The sequence below is a fragment of the Pelobates fuscus genome, chromosome 4 (assembly GCF_036172605.1).
Source record: "Pelobates fuscus isolate aPelFus1 chromosome 4, aPelFus1.pri, whole genome shotgun sequence".
NCBI lineage: Eukaryota > Metazoa > Chordata > Amphibia > Anura > Pelobatidae > Pelobates > Pelobates fuscus.
Genome location: NC_086320.1, coordinates 340042061 through 340060032, shown reverse-complemented (window position 1 = coordinate 340060032; position 17972 = coordinate 340042061). Strand labels below are relative to the sequence as shown.

General features: G+C 40.9%; 1 protein-coding gene across 2 annotated transcripts in view; it reads left to right on the top strand.

The window, feature by feature from the left end:
- The first annotated feature begins 14559 nt into the window (after positions 1-14559).
- Positions 14560-17972, top strand: part of CDK14 (cyclin dependent kinase 14) — a 528056-nt gene continuing 524643 nt past the window's right edge. For both annotated transcript variants that reach the window (XM_063452462.1, XM_063452461.1), the window contains exon 1: positions 14560-15135. In XM_063452462.1, coding sequence (XP_063308532.1) covers positions 15045-15135 — 91 coding nt within the window. In that variant the 5' untranslated portion in view covers positions 14560-15044. The remainder of the gene's footprint in view (positions 15136-17972) is intronic.

The following is a 17972-nucleotide window of genomic DNA, read 5'->3' as shown; positions in this document are numbered from 1 at the left end:
CATTTCTCTGCCATCCTCCCTATACCCCATTAATCTCTGCCATCCTCCCCATACCTCATCAATCTCTGCCATCCTCCCCATGTGTCACTGCCATCCTCCCCATACCCCATCAATCTATGCCATCCTCCCCATGTGTCTCTGCCATCCTCCCTATACCCCATCAATCTCTGCCATCCTCCCCATGTGTCTCTGCCATCCTCCCCATATCCCATCAATCTCTGCCATCCTCCCCATGTGTCTCTGCCATCCTCCCTATACCCCATCAATTTATGCCATCATCCCCATACCCCATCAATCTCTACCATCCTCCCCATACCCCATCAATCTCTGCCATCCTCCCCATACCCCATGGATCTCTGCCATCCTCCCTATACCCCATCAATTTCTGCCATCCTCCCCATACCCCATCAATCTCTACCATCCTCCCCATACCCCATCAATCTCTGCCATCCTCCCCATACCCCATCAATTTCTGCCATCCTCCCCATACCCCATAAATCTCTGCCATCCTTCTCATGTGTCTCTACCATCCTCCCCATACCCCATCAATCTATGCCACCCTCACCATGTGTCTCTGTCATGCTCCCCATACCCCATCAATCTCTGCCATCCTCCCCATACCCCATGGATCTCTGCCATCCTCCCTATACCCCATCAATTTCTGCCATCCTCCCCATACCCCATCAATCTCTACCATCCTCCCCATACCCCATCAATCTCTGCCATCCTCCCCATACCCCATCAATTTCTGCCATCCTCCCCATACCCCATAAATCTCTGCCATCCTTCTCATGTGTCTCTACCATCCTCCCCATACCCCATCAATCTATGCCACCCTCACCATGTGTCTCTGTCATGCTCCCCATACCCCATCAATCTCTGCCATCCTCCCCATACCCCATGGATCTCTGCCATCCTCCCTATACCCCATCAATTTCTGCCATCCTCCCCATACCCCATCAATCTCTACCATCCTCCCCATACCCCATCAATCTCTGCCATCCTCCCTATACCCCATTAATCTCTGCCATCCTCCCCATACCCCATCAATCTCTGCCATCCTCCCCATACCCCATCAATTTCTGCCATCCTCCCCATACCCCATAAATCTCTGCCATCCTTCTCATGTGTCTCTACCATCCTCCCCATACCCCATCAATCTATGCCACCCTCACCATGTGTCTCTGTCATCCTCCCCATACCCCATCAATCTCTGTCATCCTCCCCATGTTCCCCATGTGTCTCTGCCATCCTTCCAATAACCACCATCACCCAATTTAAGGTCAGTGTAGCCAATCTGAAAGCATAGCTGATTTAGAGAATCTTTCCAGTTTGGCTAATTTGACCTTAAATGGGAAATTCACTTTTAATTCTCTCTTTAGTTAATAACCCTGTCTGCCACCCTCCCCGCAAGTCTCTATATTCTCCCCAAATCCCCCAAAAGTCACTGTTATCCTCCATGTCCCCAATACTTTCTGCCATCCTTCATATGTAGCTCATTTGCCATCTCTCCCATGTCATGTGTCACTGTATCCCTCCTACATCATCCTCCTCATCCTCCATTCCCATATTTCTCTTTCCCTGCTCCTACCTGGCTATATGTGAAAGCTGCAATGAAAGGACTTCTCCTCGCCCTCTATTCCCTAAAAAAAATCTCTAATAGATAAAATACCAGAACTACTAAATCCAATCTCCTCTTACCTCTGCACATAGTTGTGAAAGCCAAAAACAATAAAATTAATTAAACTGATAAATAGAATATTAACAGATAATATAAAAACTCTGAGAGCGCACAAAAGCTTAGAGAAACTCAATAGATAGTCAACTGACACACACACACACACACACACACACAAACACAGAAACTCATTGACAGACATACACTCACTCACTGACAGACACACACACACACACACACACACACAGACACTTACTGACAGACATTCACTCACTGACATACATACACTCACTCACTGACAGACACACACAGACACTTACTGACAGACATACACTCACTCACTGACAGACACAAACACAGACAGACCCTCACTCACAGACACACACACACAATGACAGTCAAACACTCACACACTCACTGACACACACACTCACTGACATACATACACTCACTCACTGACAGACACGCACACAGGCAGGCACTCACTGACAGACAGACACACACACACACTCACTGACAGTCAAACACTCCCCTCCCTGGGGTCCAGTGTGGGGCAGCTCCGCACTCCTCCCGAGTCCCGCCCACTGTTTAGTGTGCTGGCATCACTTGAGGCATCACTTGAGGATCGGCCCAATGCTTGGGGTGGCTAAAGAGCCACTTGCCCAGCGCTGCGGCCCCAGACAGGGGCAGGCAGCCCACCAGGAAACATCCCAGTGGACAACCCCAGCAGGCCGGCGCCTGCGGTCAGGTCAGGTTCATTTTAAACCATTACAGAGAGAACACATTCCAAGGAATATCAGGCGGATCCCACCCATGAAGGCAGTCCAGAACCAAAGTGCTGGCAAATTCTCTTTGCTGGCATTTCGGTTCTGGACTGCCCTTATCCAACAAAATTATTGGAAGCAAATGAGGGAGCAGAGCCTCCAGAGCATCAATCTAATGCCTTGTCATTCTACCATCTAACCTACATTTGCTGGCCAATGTATTATATTATATTTTTTGCACATTTCTATGGCAGAGTTTGGCTTGGAGTGCCTAGCTGACTCTCTTAGACAATGAATGAGCAGCAGGATCAAAACCCGGCTTCTGCAGACCCGCCACGGCTCAGGTAAGAGGGCAAAGCATTGCAAAATAATTTGCCTCATTACAGGGCAACGGGGCCAGGGACCTCCTTACATCATAACCGCTACAGTGGGCTATAGTGGTTATGTTTGCAGTAACCCTTGAAATAACTCGTCACCTATAGTAATGGTGCTATGTAACTGACACTATTTGTATGGCTGCCCCCTCACCCCTCCCCATTTGATAGCTGTATTTGATTAAACATACTTCCATAAAATCTGTTTACATGAACTCAGCTTTGATGCAGGTGTCTCCATCCATGCATCCATTAGATTGTGCAAGTGTTTTGAAACTATATGGTATTAATATGTTTAAATTAACTCTCCAAACACCCACCCACCAGCCTCTCTTTCAGCTGTAGTGGTGGTGAGGAACAGTGACCAGTGGACCCCGGATGGGAAGTCAACTCGTTCTAAAACTGTTCTAGGTTGAAGCCACGGCAGTCCTGGCACTAAAGTCAATACAGCATGCTGGTGTATGAAGTCTTCCTTCCTAAATATGTAGTAATTCAGCTCTGGAGTTGTGTTGCAATAAAAGATCATGAGAGAAGAAAATATTTGTAATTTTTTATTTATTTTTAATGAAGGAAAAAACCTTTTATACAAAAAGGAAAAAATCTTCATAAATAGGTTTATTCACTAAACTCTAAATTGTAACAAATTAAGATCTGACGACAAAATGTAGTAAAAATAATTATTGTCATAAGTTGTCATAGTCATAACTTGACTGTTTTTGGCTGAATTTGACTATTTACAGGGTTATTAACTAAAGTCTCAATGACTGTGTATATTCTGACTGCAAAATAAGGACATTCTTCATAAGATTTAACTCCGAATGAGCCCGAAGTTTGTCTGGATTTCTTCCAAACATCGAAAATGCAGTAAAACCGGGCACCGGGCACTTAACATTCAGGCCCATATTTTAAATATCTGAACTATTTGCTCGTTGGCAACGCTAGTAGCCTTTGGGCACAGAGGAAAAAAATAAACTTAAAAAATCAACATACCATTGTTCATTATCCTAAACAAGTATTTGCAGGTATTAGATTTTTTGTGCCTACCCTCACTATTATTAGGGTGAGGAGGGATTTCATAATTGAAGGGATGGCTAGAGGGGGCAAGAGACATCTGGGGTAAATGCAGGGTATTGCACCTTTTATTTATGGGGCTGAACAGTGTCATGTTTACATCTCTTTCTTCTGTTAGTTAGTTAATTAATTAATAACCCTAACCTGCCACTAAGGGTTGGGGGGAACAAAGTCATCTCCCCTAATTTCTATTTAATAGCCTTGAAGGCCCTAGACATCTAGGGGGATGGCACCCACTTGGGGAGTTGGACAATGTCCACCCCCCTGAGCTTGAAAGGCTCTCCCTATAATTTACAAGATGTAACCTTGTTATGCCTTTGGCAAACAATCCATTGGAAGGTAGATGTTGGCGATTAAAAAACAAGGATAGTGGAACATCAAAATAAAAAACTAGCTCAAAGGAAAACCTTTTGGATTAAGAAATTAAAGAACCAATAAAGTCACCCAGACCACTTTATCTCACTGACATACGAGAGGAGGACCTATATAACTAGGGTCATGAACACTAATGCTTTAGGAATACAGGTTTGTATCAATTTGCTTTAGGGTTCCTTAAAAAGACATTCAGCCATGGAACTGAATATTGACAATGATCTCTGACATTTTGATTAAACAAATTCAGACGTCTTGCTCTTTTAATCAATGATCATTCCTGAGATGTATTCATCAATATATTTTTCAGTAAATTATTTTTCTTTTTTTATATTTATTTTAATTGTATTTCTATATAATTCAATAAATTATTTTTCATATCAATTTTTTTATTCTCATCTTTTTGAATTGTTTATTTTTATCTTGTTTTTATTTTGTTTTATTTTTATATTTATTTATATTTTCTTATTATTTATTATTATATATAATTACATCAATGATTTTTTTTCATTTTCTTATATTTTTTCCACTTTTTTTATTCTCACATATAGTTTTAATTTTCCTTCCTGTTAATGTTTTCATTTTTAAATGTATTTTCTTTCATTCCTATTTTCTTTATTCAGCTATCTTTTCCATATTAGTTTATTTTAATTTCATTTTTATTATATTTTTATATTTGGACACATACTGATGCTGTGCTTCACACCAGCTGAAATACAGAGATAATATCAGTAACACATACTGAGGTGGTGTGATAACCATCCTATAAAAGGCCTTCACACCAGCTCATACAGAGAGGATACTTTGGTCTCATATGCTGATTTAGATAAGCAGGTAGATCCAAACAATATATTAAAGGGACACTATAGTCACCATAAAAACTACAGCTTAATGTAGTTGTTCTGGTGGGTACAATAGTTCTCTTCAGGCATTTTCATGTAAGCACTGCCTTTTCAGAGAAAAGGCAGTGTTTACATTGCTCCTAGGGACACCTCCAAGTGGCCACTCCTTAGATGGCGACTGGAGGGGCTTCCTGGCTCAGGGCTGCACAGTAAGCAGCCCTGCCGTTCAGCGTCCCCACGCTCTGCATGGAGACGCTGAATTCTCCTCATAGAGATGCATTGATTCAATGCATCTCTATGAGGAGGTCCTGATTGGCCAAAACGGCATTTGGCCCCGCCCCATGCAGATTTTAGCCAATCCAATGCTTTCCCTATGGTAAAGCAATAGATTGTCTAAAAATCGGCCATTGTGATGATGTCACAAAGGGGGTGGAGCCAGCGCCGGCATGCGGCGCTGGAAATAAGGTGAGTTTTAAACTTTTATAGGGGGCTAAGGGAGGGGGGAGCAAGCCACCTATATGGTGGGTTGAACACTGTAGGGTCAGGAATACATGTTTGTGTTCTTGACCCTATAGTGATCCTTTAACTTCCACTTTGAAAAGGCCTGCTTATGTGCTACAAAGCACAGATAACAGCAATCATTGCCTCATGGCTTGATAGGAACAAGTGCCTGAGTGGACTTTGCATCAGGTTTTAAAACCCATGACATATACATTTGTGTAATTCAATCATTCACTTAGGGAAGCTTTCTCTTACTGTGTGTATTGGCCTCTTCTCTGTCTTCAGGATTGTGGTGTTCAGGCAGACTTTATACAGCCAGGATGTCCATTATCAGCACTCTTTTGTATTATGCATTATTGCATTATCACCACTCTTTTGTAAAATGTATCATTGCATTATCAGCACTCTTTTGTAATATGCATCACTGCATTGTCAGCACTCTTTTGTAATATGCATCACTGCATTATCAGCACTCTTTTGTAAAAATGCATCATTGCATTATCAGCACTCTTTTGTAATATGCATCATTGCATTCTCAGCACTCTTTTGTAATATGCATCACTGCATTTTCAGCACTCTTTTGTAATATGCATCACTGCATTTTCAGCACTCTTTTGTAAAATGCATCACTGCATTGGCAGCACTCTTTTGTAATATGCATCACTGCATTTTCAGCACTCTTTTGTAAAATGCATCACTGCATTGGCAGCACTCTTTTGTAATATGCATCACTGCATTCTCAGCACTCTTTTGTAAAATGCATCACTGCATTATAAGCACTCTTTTTTAATATGCATCACTGCATTATCAGCACTCTTTTGTAATATGCATCACTGCATTATCAGCACTCTTTTGTAATATGCTTCACTGCATTATAAACACTTTTGTAATATGCATCACTGCATTATCAGCACTCTTTTGTAAAATGCATCATTGCATTATCAGCACTCTTTTGTAATATGCATCAGTGCATTATCAGCACTCTTTACTCAAATGCATCATTGCAATATCTTCAGGGATAAGAGGCTGAACCCTGGCATGTGTGCAGTGGCTGACGACTCAGAGAGATGTGCTGTTGCTGGGTTTTCAGGGATTAGAGGCTGAACCATGGCTGGGCCTCATGTAGGCAGTGGACCACATTCATCCCCTGAGGGAGAGAGCTGGATCAGACCCCCAGACACTAAAGGGGTTACTCAGGCTGGCGTCTCATAGAGATGTGCTGTTGCTGGGTCTTCAGGGATAAGAGGCTGAACCCTGGCATATATGCAGCGGCCCACTTTCATCCCCTGAGAGAGAGATTTAGTCCGACCCCCAGTCAATAAAGGGGGTACCCAGGCTGGCGACTCAGAGATGTGCTGTTGCTGTTTCTTAAGGGACAAGAGGCTGAACCCTGGGATGTATACAGTGGACCTCTTTCATCCTCTGAGGGAGAGATTGTGTCCGACCCCTGGGTCACTAAAGAGGTTACCCAGGCTGGCGACTTATAGAGATGTGTTGCTGCTGGGTCTTTCGGGACAAGAGGCTGAACCCTGGCATGTATGCAGTGGACCACTTTTTTATACTCTGAGGGAGAGTTTACCCAGGCTGGCGACTCATAGAGATGTGTTGTCGCTGTGTCGTCAGGGATAAGAGGCTGAACCCTGGCACATATACAGTGGACCACTTTCATCCTTTGAGGGAGAGATTGGGTCCAACCCCCAGACCCGAAAGGGGTTACCCAGGCTGGCGACTCATAGAGATATGCTGTTACTGGGTCTTCAGGGATAAGAGGCTGAACCCTGGCATGTACGCAGTGGACCGCTTTCATCCCCTCAGGGAGAGATCGGGTCCGACTCCCAGTCAATAAAGGGGGTACCCAGGCTGGCGACTCAGAGATGTGCTGTTGCTGGGTCTTCAGGGACAAGAGGCTGAACCCTGGCATGTACGCAGTCGACCACTTTCATCCTCTAAATGAAGAGATTGGGTCCGACCCCTGGGTCATTAAAGGGGTTAGCCAGGCTGGCGACTTATGGAGATGTATTGTTGCTGGGTCTTTCGGGACAAGAGGTTGAACCCTGGCATGTACGCAGTGGACCGCTTTTTTATACTCTGAGGGAAAGATTGGGTCAGACCCCCTGTCACTAAAGAGTTTACCCAGGCTGGCAACTCATAGAGATGTGTTGTTGCTAGGTCTTCAGGGATAAGAGGCTGAACCCTGGCACATATGCAGTGGACCGCTTTCATCCTTTGAGGGAGAGATTGGGTCCAACCCTCAGACACGAAAGGGGTTACCCAGGCTGGCGACTCATAGAGATATGCTGTTGCTGGGTCTTCAGGGATAAGAGGCTGAACCCTGGCATGTACGCAGTCGACCTCTTTCATCCTCTGAAGGAGAGATTGGGTCCGACCCCAGGGTCATTAAAGGGGTTACGCAGGCTGGCGACTCATAGAGATGTGCTGTTGCTGTGTCTTCAGGGATAAGAGGCTGATCCCTGGCATGTACACAGTTGGCAACTTTTATCCCCTCAGGGAGAGATTGGGTCTGACCCCTGTCACTAAAGGGTCTTCAGGGATTAGAGGCTGAAACACAAATATTGGCCTGGTGAGCATAAAAGAAAAAAATCTAGGCATGCCTTAGCAATCTCCTTCCAAACTGCTGTGAAGGACAGGAAAAAGACTGCCTGATAGGAAAGGGGAAGATCTATTTATACCAATTTCAGAGTTCTATTTCCTGTCCTTTCTGCTGTGAGGGGAGGAGCTAACCCATGAGTAAATGCTGCCATGATTGATCAGGAAGATTTATTCAATGTGTGTTTTTTTTTTTTTACTTTTCTTTTTATTTTGTTCTATTTTTCTATTTTTTTTTTTGTTATTCTCATATATATTTTTATTCTTGTTAAAGGGACACTCCAGGCACCCAGACCACTTCTGCTCATTGGAGTGGTCTGGGTGCCAACTCCCACTACCCTTAACCCTGCAAGTGTAATTATTGCAGTTTTTCATAAACTGCAATAATTACATTGCAGGGTTAACTCCTCCTCTAGTGGCTGTCTATTAGACAGCCACTAGAGGTCACTTCCTGGGTTCTAGCACAGGAAACCTGTGCTAGAGCGTCGCTGGACGTCCTCACGCTGTGTGAGGACCTCCAGCATCGCTCATAACCCCATAGGAAAGCATTGAAATGATTTTTCAATGCTTTCCTATGGGGAGACGTAATGCGCATGCGCGGCATTTCCGCGCATGCGCATTAGATCTCCTCGGCCGGTGGGCGAGATCAGTCTCGCCCACCGGCCGACGCAATCACAAGGAGGAGCGTCGCGGAGGAGGAGCGTCGTGGAGGAGGAGACAGCGGCGAGGGACATCGCCGCTGTCCCAGGTAAGTAACTGAAGGGGTTTTCACCCCTTCAGTAACTGGGGATTGGTGGGTGGGAGGGAGAGGGACCCTCCAGTGCCAGAAAAACTGATCGTTTTTATGGCACTGGAGTTTCCCTTTAATTTGTTTCTTCTTATGCTTATTTTCTTTCATTCTTTTTTTTTCATATTTTTTCATTCAGTATCTTTTTCATATTAGTTTTTTTCTGTTTTTAGAAATTGTCCTATAATTGGTTCTTGGCACTATATTTATGAATACATTCTTACAGAGGAATATATTTTAGTGCTATATATATATATGGCGATTTATTAATGAAATTTCCTTTTCTCATTTTTAGGTTTTTAAAATGTATTTTCAAAGATTTCTATTTGTAAGAAGTCCTTTGTATTATTGTAAACCACAGTTATTAAAAAGTAACTACATACTGAATAAAGTTTTCTAATTGTAGTTAGTGTATTTATCTTTAATAAATTTGTTTTACGCTTACATATATTTTAAACATTTTAACATTTTATAAACATTTTACTGTGAGGGGTTTACAGAATACAAAAGGCTTCCTGACAAAATGTGATGTTTAGTGAACAACCCTGTCAGATTTTAATTTGCTACAATTTAAAGTTTAGTGAATAAGTGATCCAGAGGAAGGCGAAAAAACTTGGATATACCATTAGTAATATTAAATATGTCCAAGCAAAAAATTCCTCCCTGACCCCATATTAAGGCGATCGGCTACAAATCTGTCCCTGGATCTGTATTAAATTTATCTCATATCTCATTTATCATCAATCCATCATTGTATACATTACCATCCTCTTCAAATCCTGTTTAGGTCCATGTGACAGTAATAGAGCTTGACAGACTTCATGCTAGGAAACCAAAGACATTGAACTATTAGTATTGTCCAGTATTAAACTAAAATTCTCAGTTTGTTCTGATAATAGATATAAAATCGGAGGAGTACCTGTTTACGATGTAGTCCCAGCTAAACACTGACTGGCTTCAGAAGGTGCAAGCCTTTGTTATCTGCCCTCAGTCTATTGTGATGTAAGATGCATGACATCACTGCAACCTTATAAGGTAAATGGGCACAGCAAATGGCTTGGGATATTTATCTTTTAATGGATATCCATTGATACAGTTTGTACATAAAAATTTAAATCATAAAGAGAAAATAATGAGTACACTTTTTTTTATTTTCATTTTATGATTTATTTATTTTTTATTTCACAGTAATTATTTAGTTAAAATTACCCTGGTTGTTTTAAAAGTTTTTTTGGAATAGGAACACTGCTATAAGTATTTAAAGACAAATAGCTGTTACTATCCAAATCTAACCAAAGACAATAAGTTTTGTAGTTTATATTGTCTGCTTCCTGTGGAACCACCATAGCGTAAAATCATATATTTATTATGATGCCCTAAGTTAATCAGTTTTCTCTGACAGCCCATCTAATTCACAAGAATTTCAGCTGATTTCATGTCAAAATACTATATGTTAAATAAATATACTTTTTATATCATATAATGTCCTAACTAAAGGTGCTGCTACATAACATATTAACAATAAGTAAAAAAATAGACTAGCTTACATTTTCTTAAATGATAACCGTGAGGCCTTGACTGGCCATCGGAAAAAACAGGGCAAATGCCAGTGGGCCTCGATGGCTATGGACCAAGGCCGACAGGGGAGATCAAAGTACAGGTATTTCCCCTGCCTGCCCATGCAGTGCCAGCTTCGCTGTTCGTCTCCTGGGGCTGAGGGCTGTGGAGATCAAAGCTCTCCCTCACCGCCCCCCTGGAACTTCATTGAGGAGAGGCTGAATAGACCTCTCATGATCTTGGCCATGGAGTATTGCCTTGGTTACAACAACAACGCTCCGACACAGCACAGCCAGATTTGCTCGACAGGAGATTACTCAGCCTTTAGCACGATGAGCAGCAGGCCAGAGTCTCTCAACACCACCTGACCACCAGGGCTTGGGAGAAGCTAAGGAAAAGGGAGGAGTGATACAAAAGTTATTAGTTTCTCTATTTGTTTTTTTTTAATAAATATATAATTGCTCCTTTCTAACCCCCTACATAATAGACTTTATACCACCAAACACACTGCACCCCTAACACACACAAAATGCACCCACCCACACATACACACTGCACCCCTCTCTCTCTCACACACACTGTATCCCCTATACACAGTAGATTCTCTGTACGCACACACACACACTACTTCTCTAAGCACAAGGGGCTACAGATTCCTATTAAGGAGGGCTATTCCTTCTTCCTGGGATTGGGCAGGGGATTTTGTAGAGGGGGGACTGGGTAGGATATTTTGTAGAGAAATGGGGTCAGGGTTTTTGTGGAGGGGCAGAGGACTTATAGAAATAGGGACTGGGCAGGGGTTTTGTAGAAGGTAGGCGGTTGTAGAAGTGGGATTGGACAGGGGTTTTGTAGAAGAGGGACTGGGCACGGGTTTTTGTAGGGGGGGCAGGTGTTTTTGTAGAATGGTTTAGAAGGTTTTTTTTATTGCCTACTACTGTTGTAGTAGGCATTGAAAAAAACATAAGAAAACAAAACATGTTTTACAAAAAATAGTTGGTGTTTTTTTACATTTGAATTGGGGAAGCAGATGCCAAAAGCTCTAGGTATGCCTCTGAGCCCATTACTGCTCCTCCTGCACAGCTTCTTCACCGCCCAGCAGTGAGCTTTCCGCCGGGATATGACGTCATCCCGGCATCACTGCTGGGTGCTCGCGGGACCTATGCATGAAGAGCACAGAGGTCCCGGGCTCCAGCCGAGCAGCAACCACTTGCCACCAGTAAGAAGATCCACTCTAGTGCTCCCAGAGCAAGTTAGGGAGGCTGGGTAGACCTCTTTAGTATTTAATGTGTGTGCATGTGATTTTTGTGTATGTTTTGTCAGTGATTGGCTGTGTGTGCAGGGGGGGGGGGATGGACAGGGATATGTGGACATGTTTGTGATTGTGTGTGTAAGTTTGTGATTATGTGTGTGTGTCTGTGATTATGTATATGTATATATGTGATAGTGTGCATAGGTGTGTGATTTTATGTGTGTATGTGTGATTGTTTGTGTATGTATGTGATTGTGTTTAGGTCTGATTGTGGGTGTATGTATCCATGTGATTGTGTGTATAGGTCTGGGATTGTGTGTGGGTATATCTGTGTATGTGTGGGGATATGTGATTGATTGTGTGGGTCTGTGATTGTGTGTGTGGATCTGTGATTGTGTGTGTGTGTCTGTATGTGACCATGTGTATAGGTATGTGATTGTATGTGTGTGTGGGTCTTTGATTTTGTGTGTGTGTGTGTGTGTATTTGTGATTAGAAACATAGAAACATAGAATGTGACGGCAGATAAGAACCATTCGGCCCATCTAGTCTGCCCAGTTTTCTAAATACTTTCATTAGTCCCTGGCCTTATCTTATAGTTAGGATAGCCTTATGCCTATCCCACGCATGCTTAAACTCCTTCACTGTGTTAACCTCTACCACTTCAGCTGGAAGGCTATTCCATGCATCCACTACCCTCTCAGTAAAGTAATACTTCCTGATATTATTTTTAAACCTTTGTCCCTCTAATTTAAGACTATGTCCTCTTGTTGTGGTAGTTTTTCTTCTTTTAAATATAGTCTCCTCCTTTACTGTGTTGATTCCCTTTATGTATTTAAATGTTTCTATCATATCCCCCCTGTCTCGTCTTTCCTCCAAGCTATACATGTTAAGATCCTTTAACCTTTCCTGGTAAGTTTTATCCTGCAATCCATGAACCAGTTTAGTAGCCCTTCTTTGAACTCTCTCTAAGGTATCAATATCCTTTTGAAGATAGGGTCTCCAGTACTGTGTACAGTACTCCAAGTGAGGTCTCACCAGTGTTCTGTACAATGGCATGAGCACTTCCCTCTTTCTACTGCTAATACCTCTCCCTATACAACCAAGCATTCTGCTAGCATTTCCTGCTGCTCTATTACATTGTCTGCCTACCTTTAAGTCATCAGAAATAATCTGATGTGCGTATAAGTCATCAGAAATAATCTGATGTGCGTATAGGTCTGCGATTGCATGTGTGTCTGTGATTATGTGTGTATAGATTTGTGACAGTGTGTATAGGTCTGTGATTGTGTGTGTGTATCTGTGTATATGTGTTGCTTACGTATACACATATGTATGTGTTTAGTAAATAGCTCCCAAATTTGATATCCTTAAATGTGCCAATCCCACACAAGGATAACAAATAAGGGAGTTATCTACTAAACACTTCAAATATCAAAATGGGCTTTTAAAGATATATTACTTATATATATTATCTATAATCTATATTATATATTTAATGTGTGGCCCAAGACAATTCCTCTGCGCTCAATGCGGTCCAGGGAATTTAAGAGGTTGGACACCCAAGCTTTAGATAATAAACCTGATAGTCTTGAATTTGAAATTCACTTTGAAATTCTAGCGAATCTCTACTTGTGAACAACCCTTTGAATGTTGGCAAATGTAAATAATATGAAGCATCTAACAACCTCCAAGATTGTGAAATATGCTTACCTGTCACAAAGAACAGCAAAATAACGGTGCATTCTTGTGCCTTTTTATTATACATCGACAGCGCCACTATTTAAACTGACAAAAAAAAGTTGCGGAATGAAACTGTCAGAAGGGCGCAAACACGAAAAACGTGGCAAGGAAAATATTGACGCAAACAGAAAATACGACAAAATATTTATCATACATAATCTCCATAGTGTCATTAGCACTCCCATCCGAGCTCCATATTGCCAACGTTGGCATATATATCACTTCTCATATAAATGCAGAGGCAGCTTTCCTGATTTTTTTTTCTGCTTAGGATTTTAGTCACTGGCCTTTTTTTCTAGACATGTTTATGAACATGGTACACATTGGATTACTGAAAAATTTCACTTCTGCATGCGAATGGGCAGCACATCACAAATGCCGTGCCGCAGTAGGTAGCGTTGATATGCAAAATAAGGGAAATCAATAAGCTAATCAAACCATCCCTCCTTGATCAATGAATTTCTCTCCTACCGTATATTAATTATACATGCTGCAGGGCAGCACTTTCAATAAAGTGCCTGTGAGAAGGATTTGTGTCCAGGCAGGTGTAGCGGATAAACCATAGCTATATATACAGCAATGCAGTCTTGCTGAATGATTAATTTTGCAGGTTTATCTGATTAAAGTGGTTCTACGTTCATTTATTGAAATACAAATTATCATTGCATTCAGGGTGATAGTAACACACATGCTCTCTGCAGATGTGTCCCTAATGTATTTGAGCCATATAAACTGTTGGAAAACAAATGTCTCTTTTATAAATTGATTTAGTGAGTTCCACATAGAACACACAGAGGGGCAGGAAACTGAAACCATTTGCAGCTGAGTAGAATAATGCTTTGTCTGTAGTTGTTCATTTCTGCCACTAGATGGCTCAGCGGAGCTGTGAGAAGCCCTTGCCCTCTGTACATCTCTAGAGCAGCTCTGGATGTGCCTCATCATTGTCAGAGATACAATACATAAACATTACAAAGCTGGGGCTAGATCTGGGGGTGGGACTCTCCAAATCTCTGACAGAGCATTGAGCTGACTAAGGAACCGCAGCAGGACCCAGCTAAGCGGCTGCATTGCTAGGAAGGCTATCCTAATAACCCAATTTTCTCTGGATACAAAGTCTGTTTGGGAACATTCTAATCGAATCACGGCTACAGTTCTATCTCTCTGTGCAGGGCAGGGAGGCATAGCTTGTGTCAGGTCCACTGTTCTCCCCATATTTATGTTGGGGATATTTTGGAGAATTTTTTTGTTTTTTTAAAGATTGGAATAAAGAGGGGGAAGATGAGTTACTCCAGTTGGATAAAAACAGTGTGCAGGACCTGAGATCTGGGGGATCTGAGCTGCTCCCAATATCGGGGTGATCTGCAGAGGGGTGCCAGGTTTTAAAAGCAGTTTTTTGTTTTTTTATTATTATTTTTGCGGTTTTCTTGTCTTTTCACCTATTTTGTGGCTGTTTGCTGGTACTGTACCCAGCGCTGATCTAGGCACCCAGGACACCGCATAGATGTGTGACATGATCGAAGCTCAGCCCGCTCAGAAGATAAGCAAGATGAAAAAGTTGCGGAGAACTTTGTCTGAGAGTTTTAGCAGAATAGGTGAGTTCAGAGCTTCCTATGGGATCTGATCGTTTTATCATATTATCTACGTCATGCTCTGCTCTTATTATATACGTCATTACTTCCCCCTTATATTCCATATATATTGTGTGTACATATCCTAGTATTCCGTCACATTCCTCACACATTCTAAAACCATATTCTAAACATCACTGCCTCTTCCCATTGATTCTATTTACATCATGCATCATCATTATATATACATGGCGTAGTATCCCCTCTTATTATTACATCACATATTATCAAAAGGCTTTCCCTCCTATTCTATATAACACAGCTCATTAATACTTCCCATGTGTTAAATGCTTTGCTGATCCTTCCCATGTGTTACATGGGTCACTGGTGTTTTTTTCATATTAAATGCACCACTGATACTCTGTTATATTGTATGGATCTCTGACACTCTGTTATATTGTATGGATCTCTGACACTGTTATATTGTATGGATCACTGACACTGTTATATTGTATGGATCACTGACACTGTTATATTGTATGGATCACTGACACTGTTATATTGTATGGATCTCTGAAACTGTTATATTGTATGGATCTCTGAAACTGTTATATTGTATGGATCTCTGACACTGTTATATTGTATGGATCTCTGACACTGTTATATTGTATGGATCTCTGACACTCTGTTATATTGTATGGATCACTGACACTGTTATATTGTATGGATCTCTGAAACTGTTATATTGTATGGATCACTGACACTGTTATATTGTATGGATCACTGACACTGTTGTATGGATCTCTGACACTGTTATATTGTATGGATCTCTGACACTCTGTTATATTGTATGGATCTCTGACACTCTGTTATATTGTATGGATCTCTGACACTCTGTTATATTGTATGGATCACTGATACTGTTATATTGTATGGATCACTGATACTCTGTTATATTGTATGGATCACTGATACTATGTTATATTGTATGGATCTCTGATACTCTGTTATATTGTATGGATCTCTGACACTCTGTTATATTGTATGGATCTCTGACACTGTTATATTGTATGGATCTCTGATACTCTGTTATATTGTATGGATCTCTGATACTCTGTTATATTGTATGGATCTCTGATACTCTGTTATATTGTATGGATCTCTGACACTCTGTTATATTGTATGGATCTCTGACACTCTGTTATATTGTATGGATCTCTGACACTCTGTTATATTGTATGGATCTCTGACACTCTGTTATATTGTATGGATCTCTGACACTCTGTTATATTGTATGGATCATCGATACTCTGTTATATTGTATGGATCTCTGACACTCTGTTATATTGTATGGATCATTGATACTCTGTTATATTGTATGGATCTCTGACACTCTGTTATATTGTATGGATCTCTGACACTCTGTTATATTGTATGGATCTCTGACACTCTGTTATATTGTATGGATCTCTGACACTCTGTTATATTGTATGGATCTCTGACACTCTGTTATATTGTATGGATCTCTGACACTCTGTTATATTGTATGGATCTCTGACACTCTGTTATATTGTATGGATCTCTGACACTCTGTTATATTGTATGGATCTCTGACACTCTGTTATATTGTATGGATCTCTGATACTCCTGTTATATTGTATGGATCATTGATACTCTGTTATATTGTATGGATCATTGATACTCTGTTATATTGTATGGATCTCTGATACTGTTATATTGTATGGATCACTGACACTGTTATATTGTATGGATCACTGACACTGTTATATTGTATGGATCACTGACACTGTTATATTGTATGGATCACTGACACTGTTATATTGTATGGATCTCTGATACTCTGTTATATTGTATGGATCTCTGATACTCTGTTATATTGTATGGATCTCTGATACTCTGTTATATTGTATGGATCTCTGATACTCTGTTATATTGTATGGATCTCTGACACTCTGTTCTATTGTATGGATCACTGATACTCTGTTATATTGTATGGATCATCGATACTCTGTTATATTGTATGGATCACTGACACTCTGTTATATTGTATGGATCACTGACACTCTGTTATATTGTATGGATCTCTGACACTCTGTTATATTGTATGGATCTCTGACACTCTTATATTGTATGGATCTCTGACACTCTGTTATATTGTATGGATCTCTGACACTCTGTTATATTGTATGGATTGCTGATATTCCGTAATATTTAACATTGATACAGTATGATTGCAAAGCTCTGCAGAGAATGTCGGTGCTACATAAATATATATTAATAACTAGTCTTTATCACTCACTAAATACACCATAAAGCTTTTCCTAATATACAATGTATCATTTTCTCTATATGAAGCTTTATATAACTGTTTTATAAAAAAAAAAATTTCCGCTCAAGTGTTCTGTAGGGCAATTGTTTTCAATATTATCCAAAACACTATTTACATTGTTTCATACAGAACAGCCCTCCATATCCATGAACATTACCCTTTCTGTATTTAAAGGAACACTATAGTCACCTAAATTACTTTTGCTAAATAAAGCAGTTTTAGAGTATAGATCATTCCCTCACTGCTCAATTCACTGTCATATAGGCGTTAAATCACTTTGTTTCTGTTTATGCAGCCCTAGCCACACCTCCCCTAGCTATGATTGACAGAGCCTGCATGAAAAAAAAACGGGTTTCACTTTCAAACAGATGTAATTTACATTAAATAATTGCATCTCAATCTCTAAATTGAACTTTAATCACATACGGAAGGCTCTTGCAGGGTCTAGCAAGCTATTAACATAGCAGGAGATAAGAAAATCTTAATTAAACAGAACTTGCAATAAAGAAAG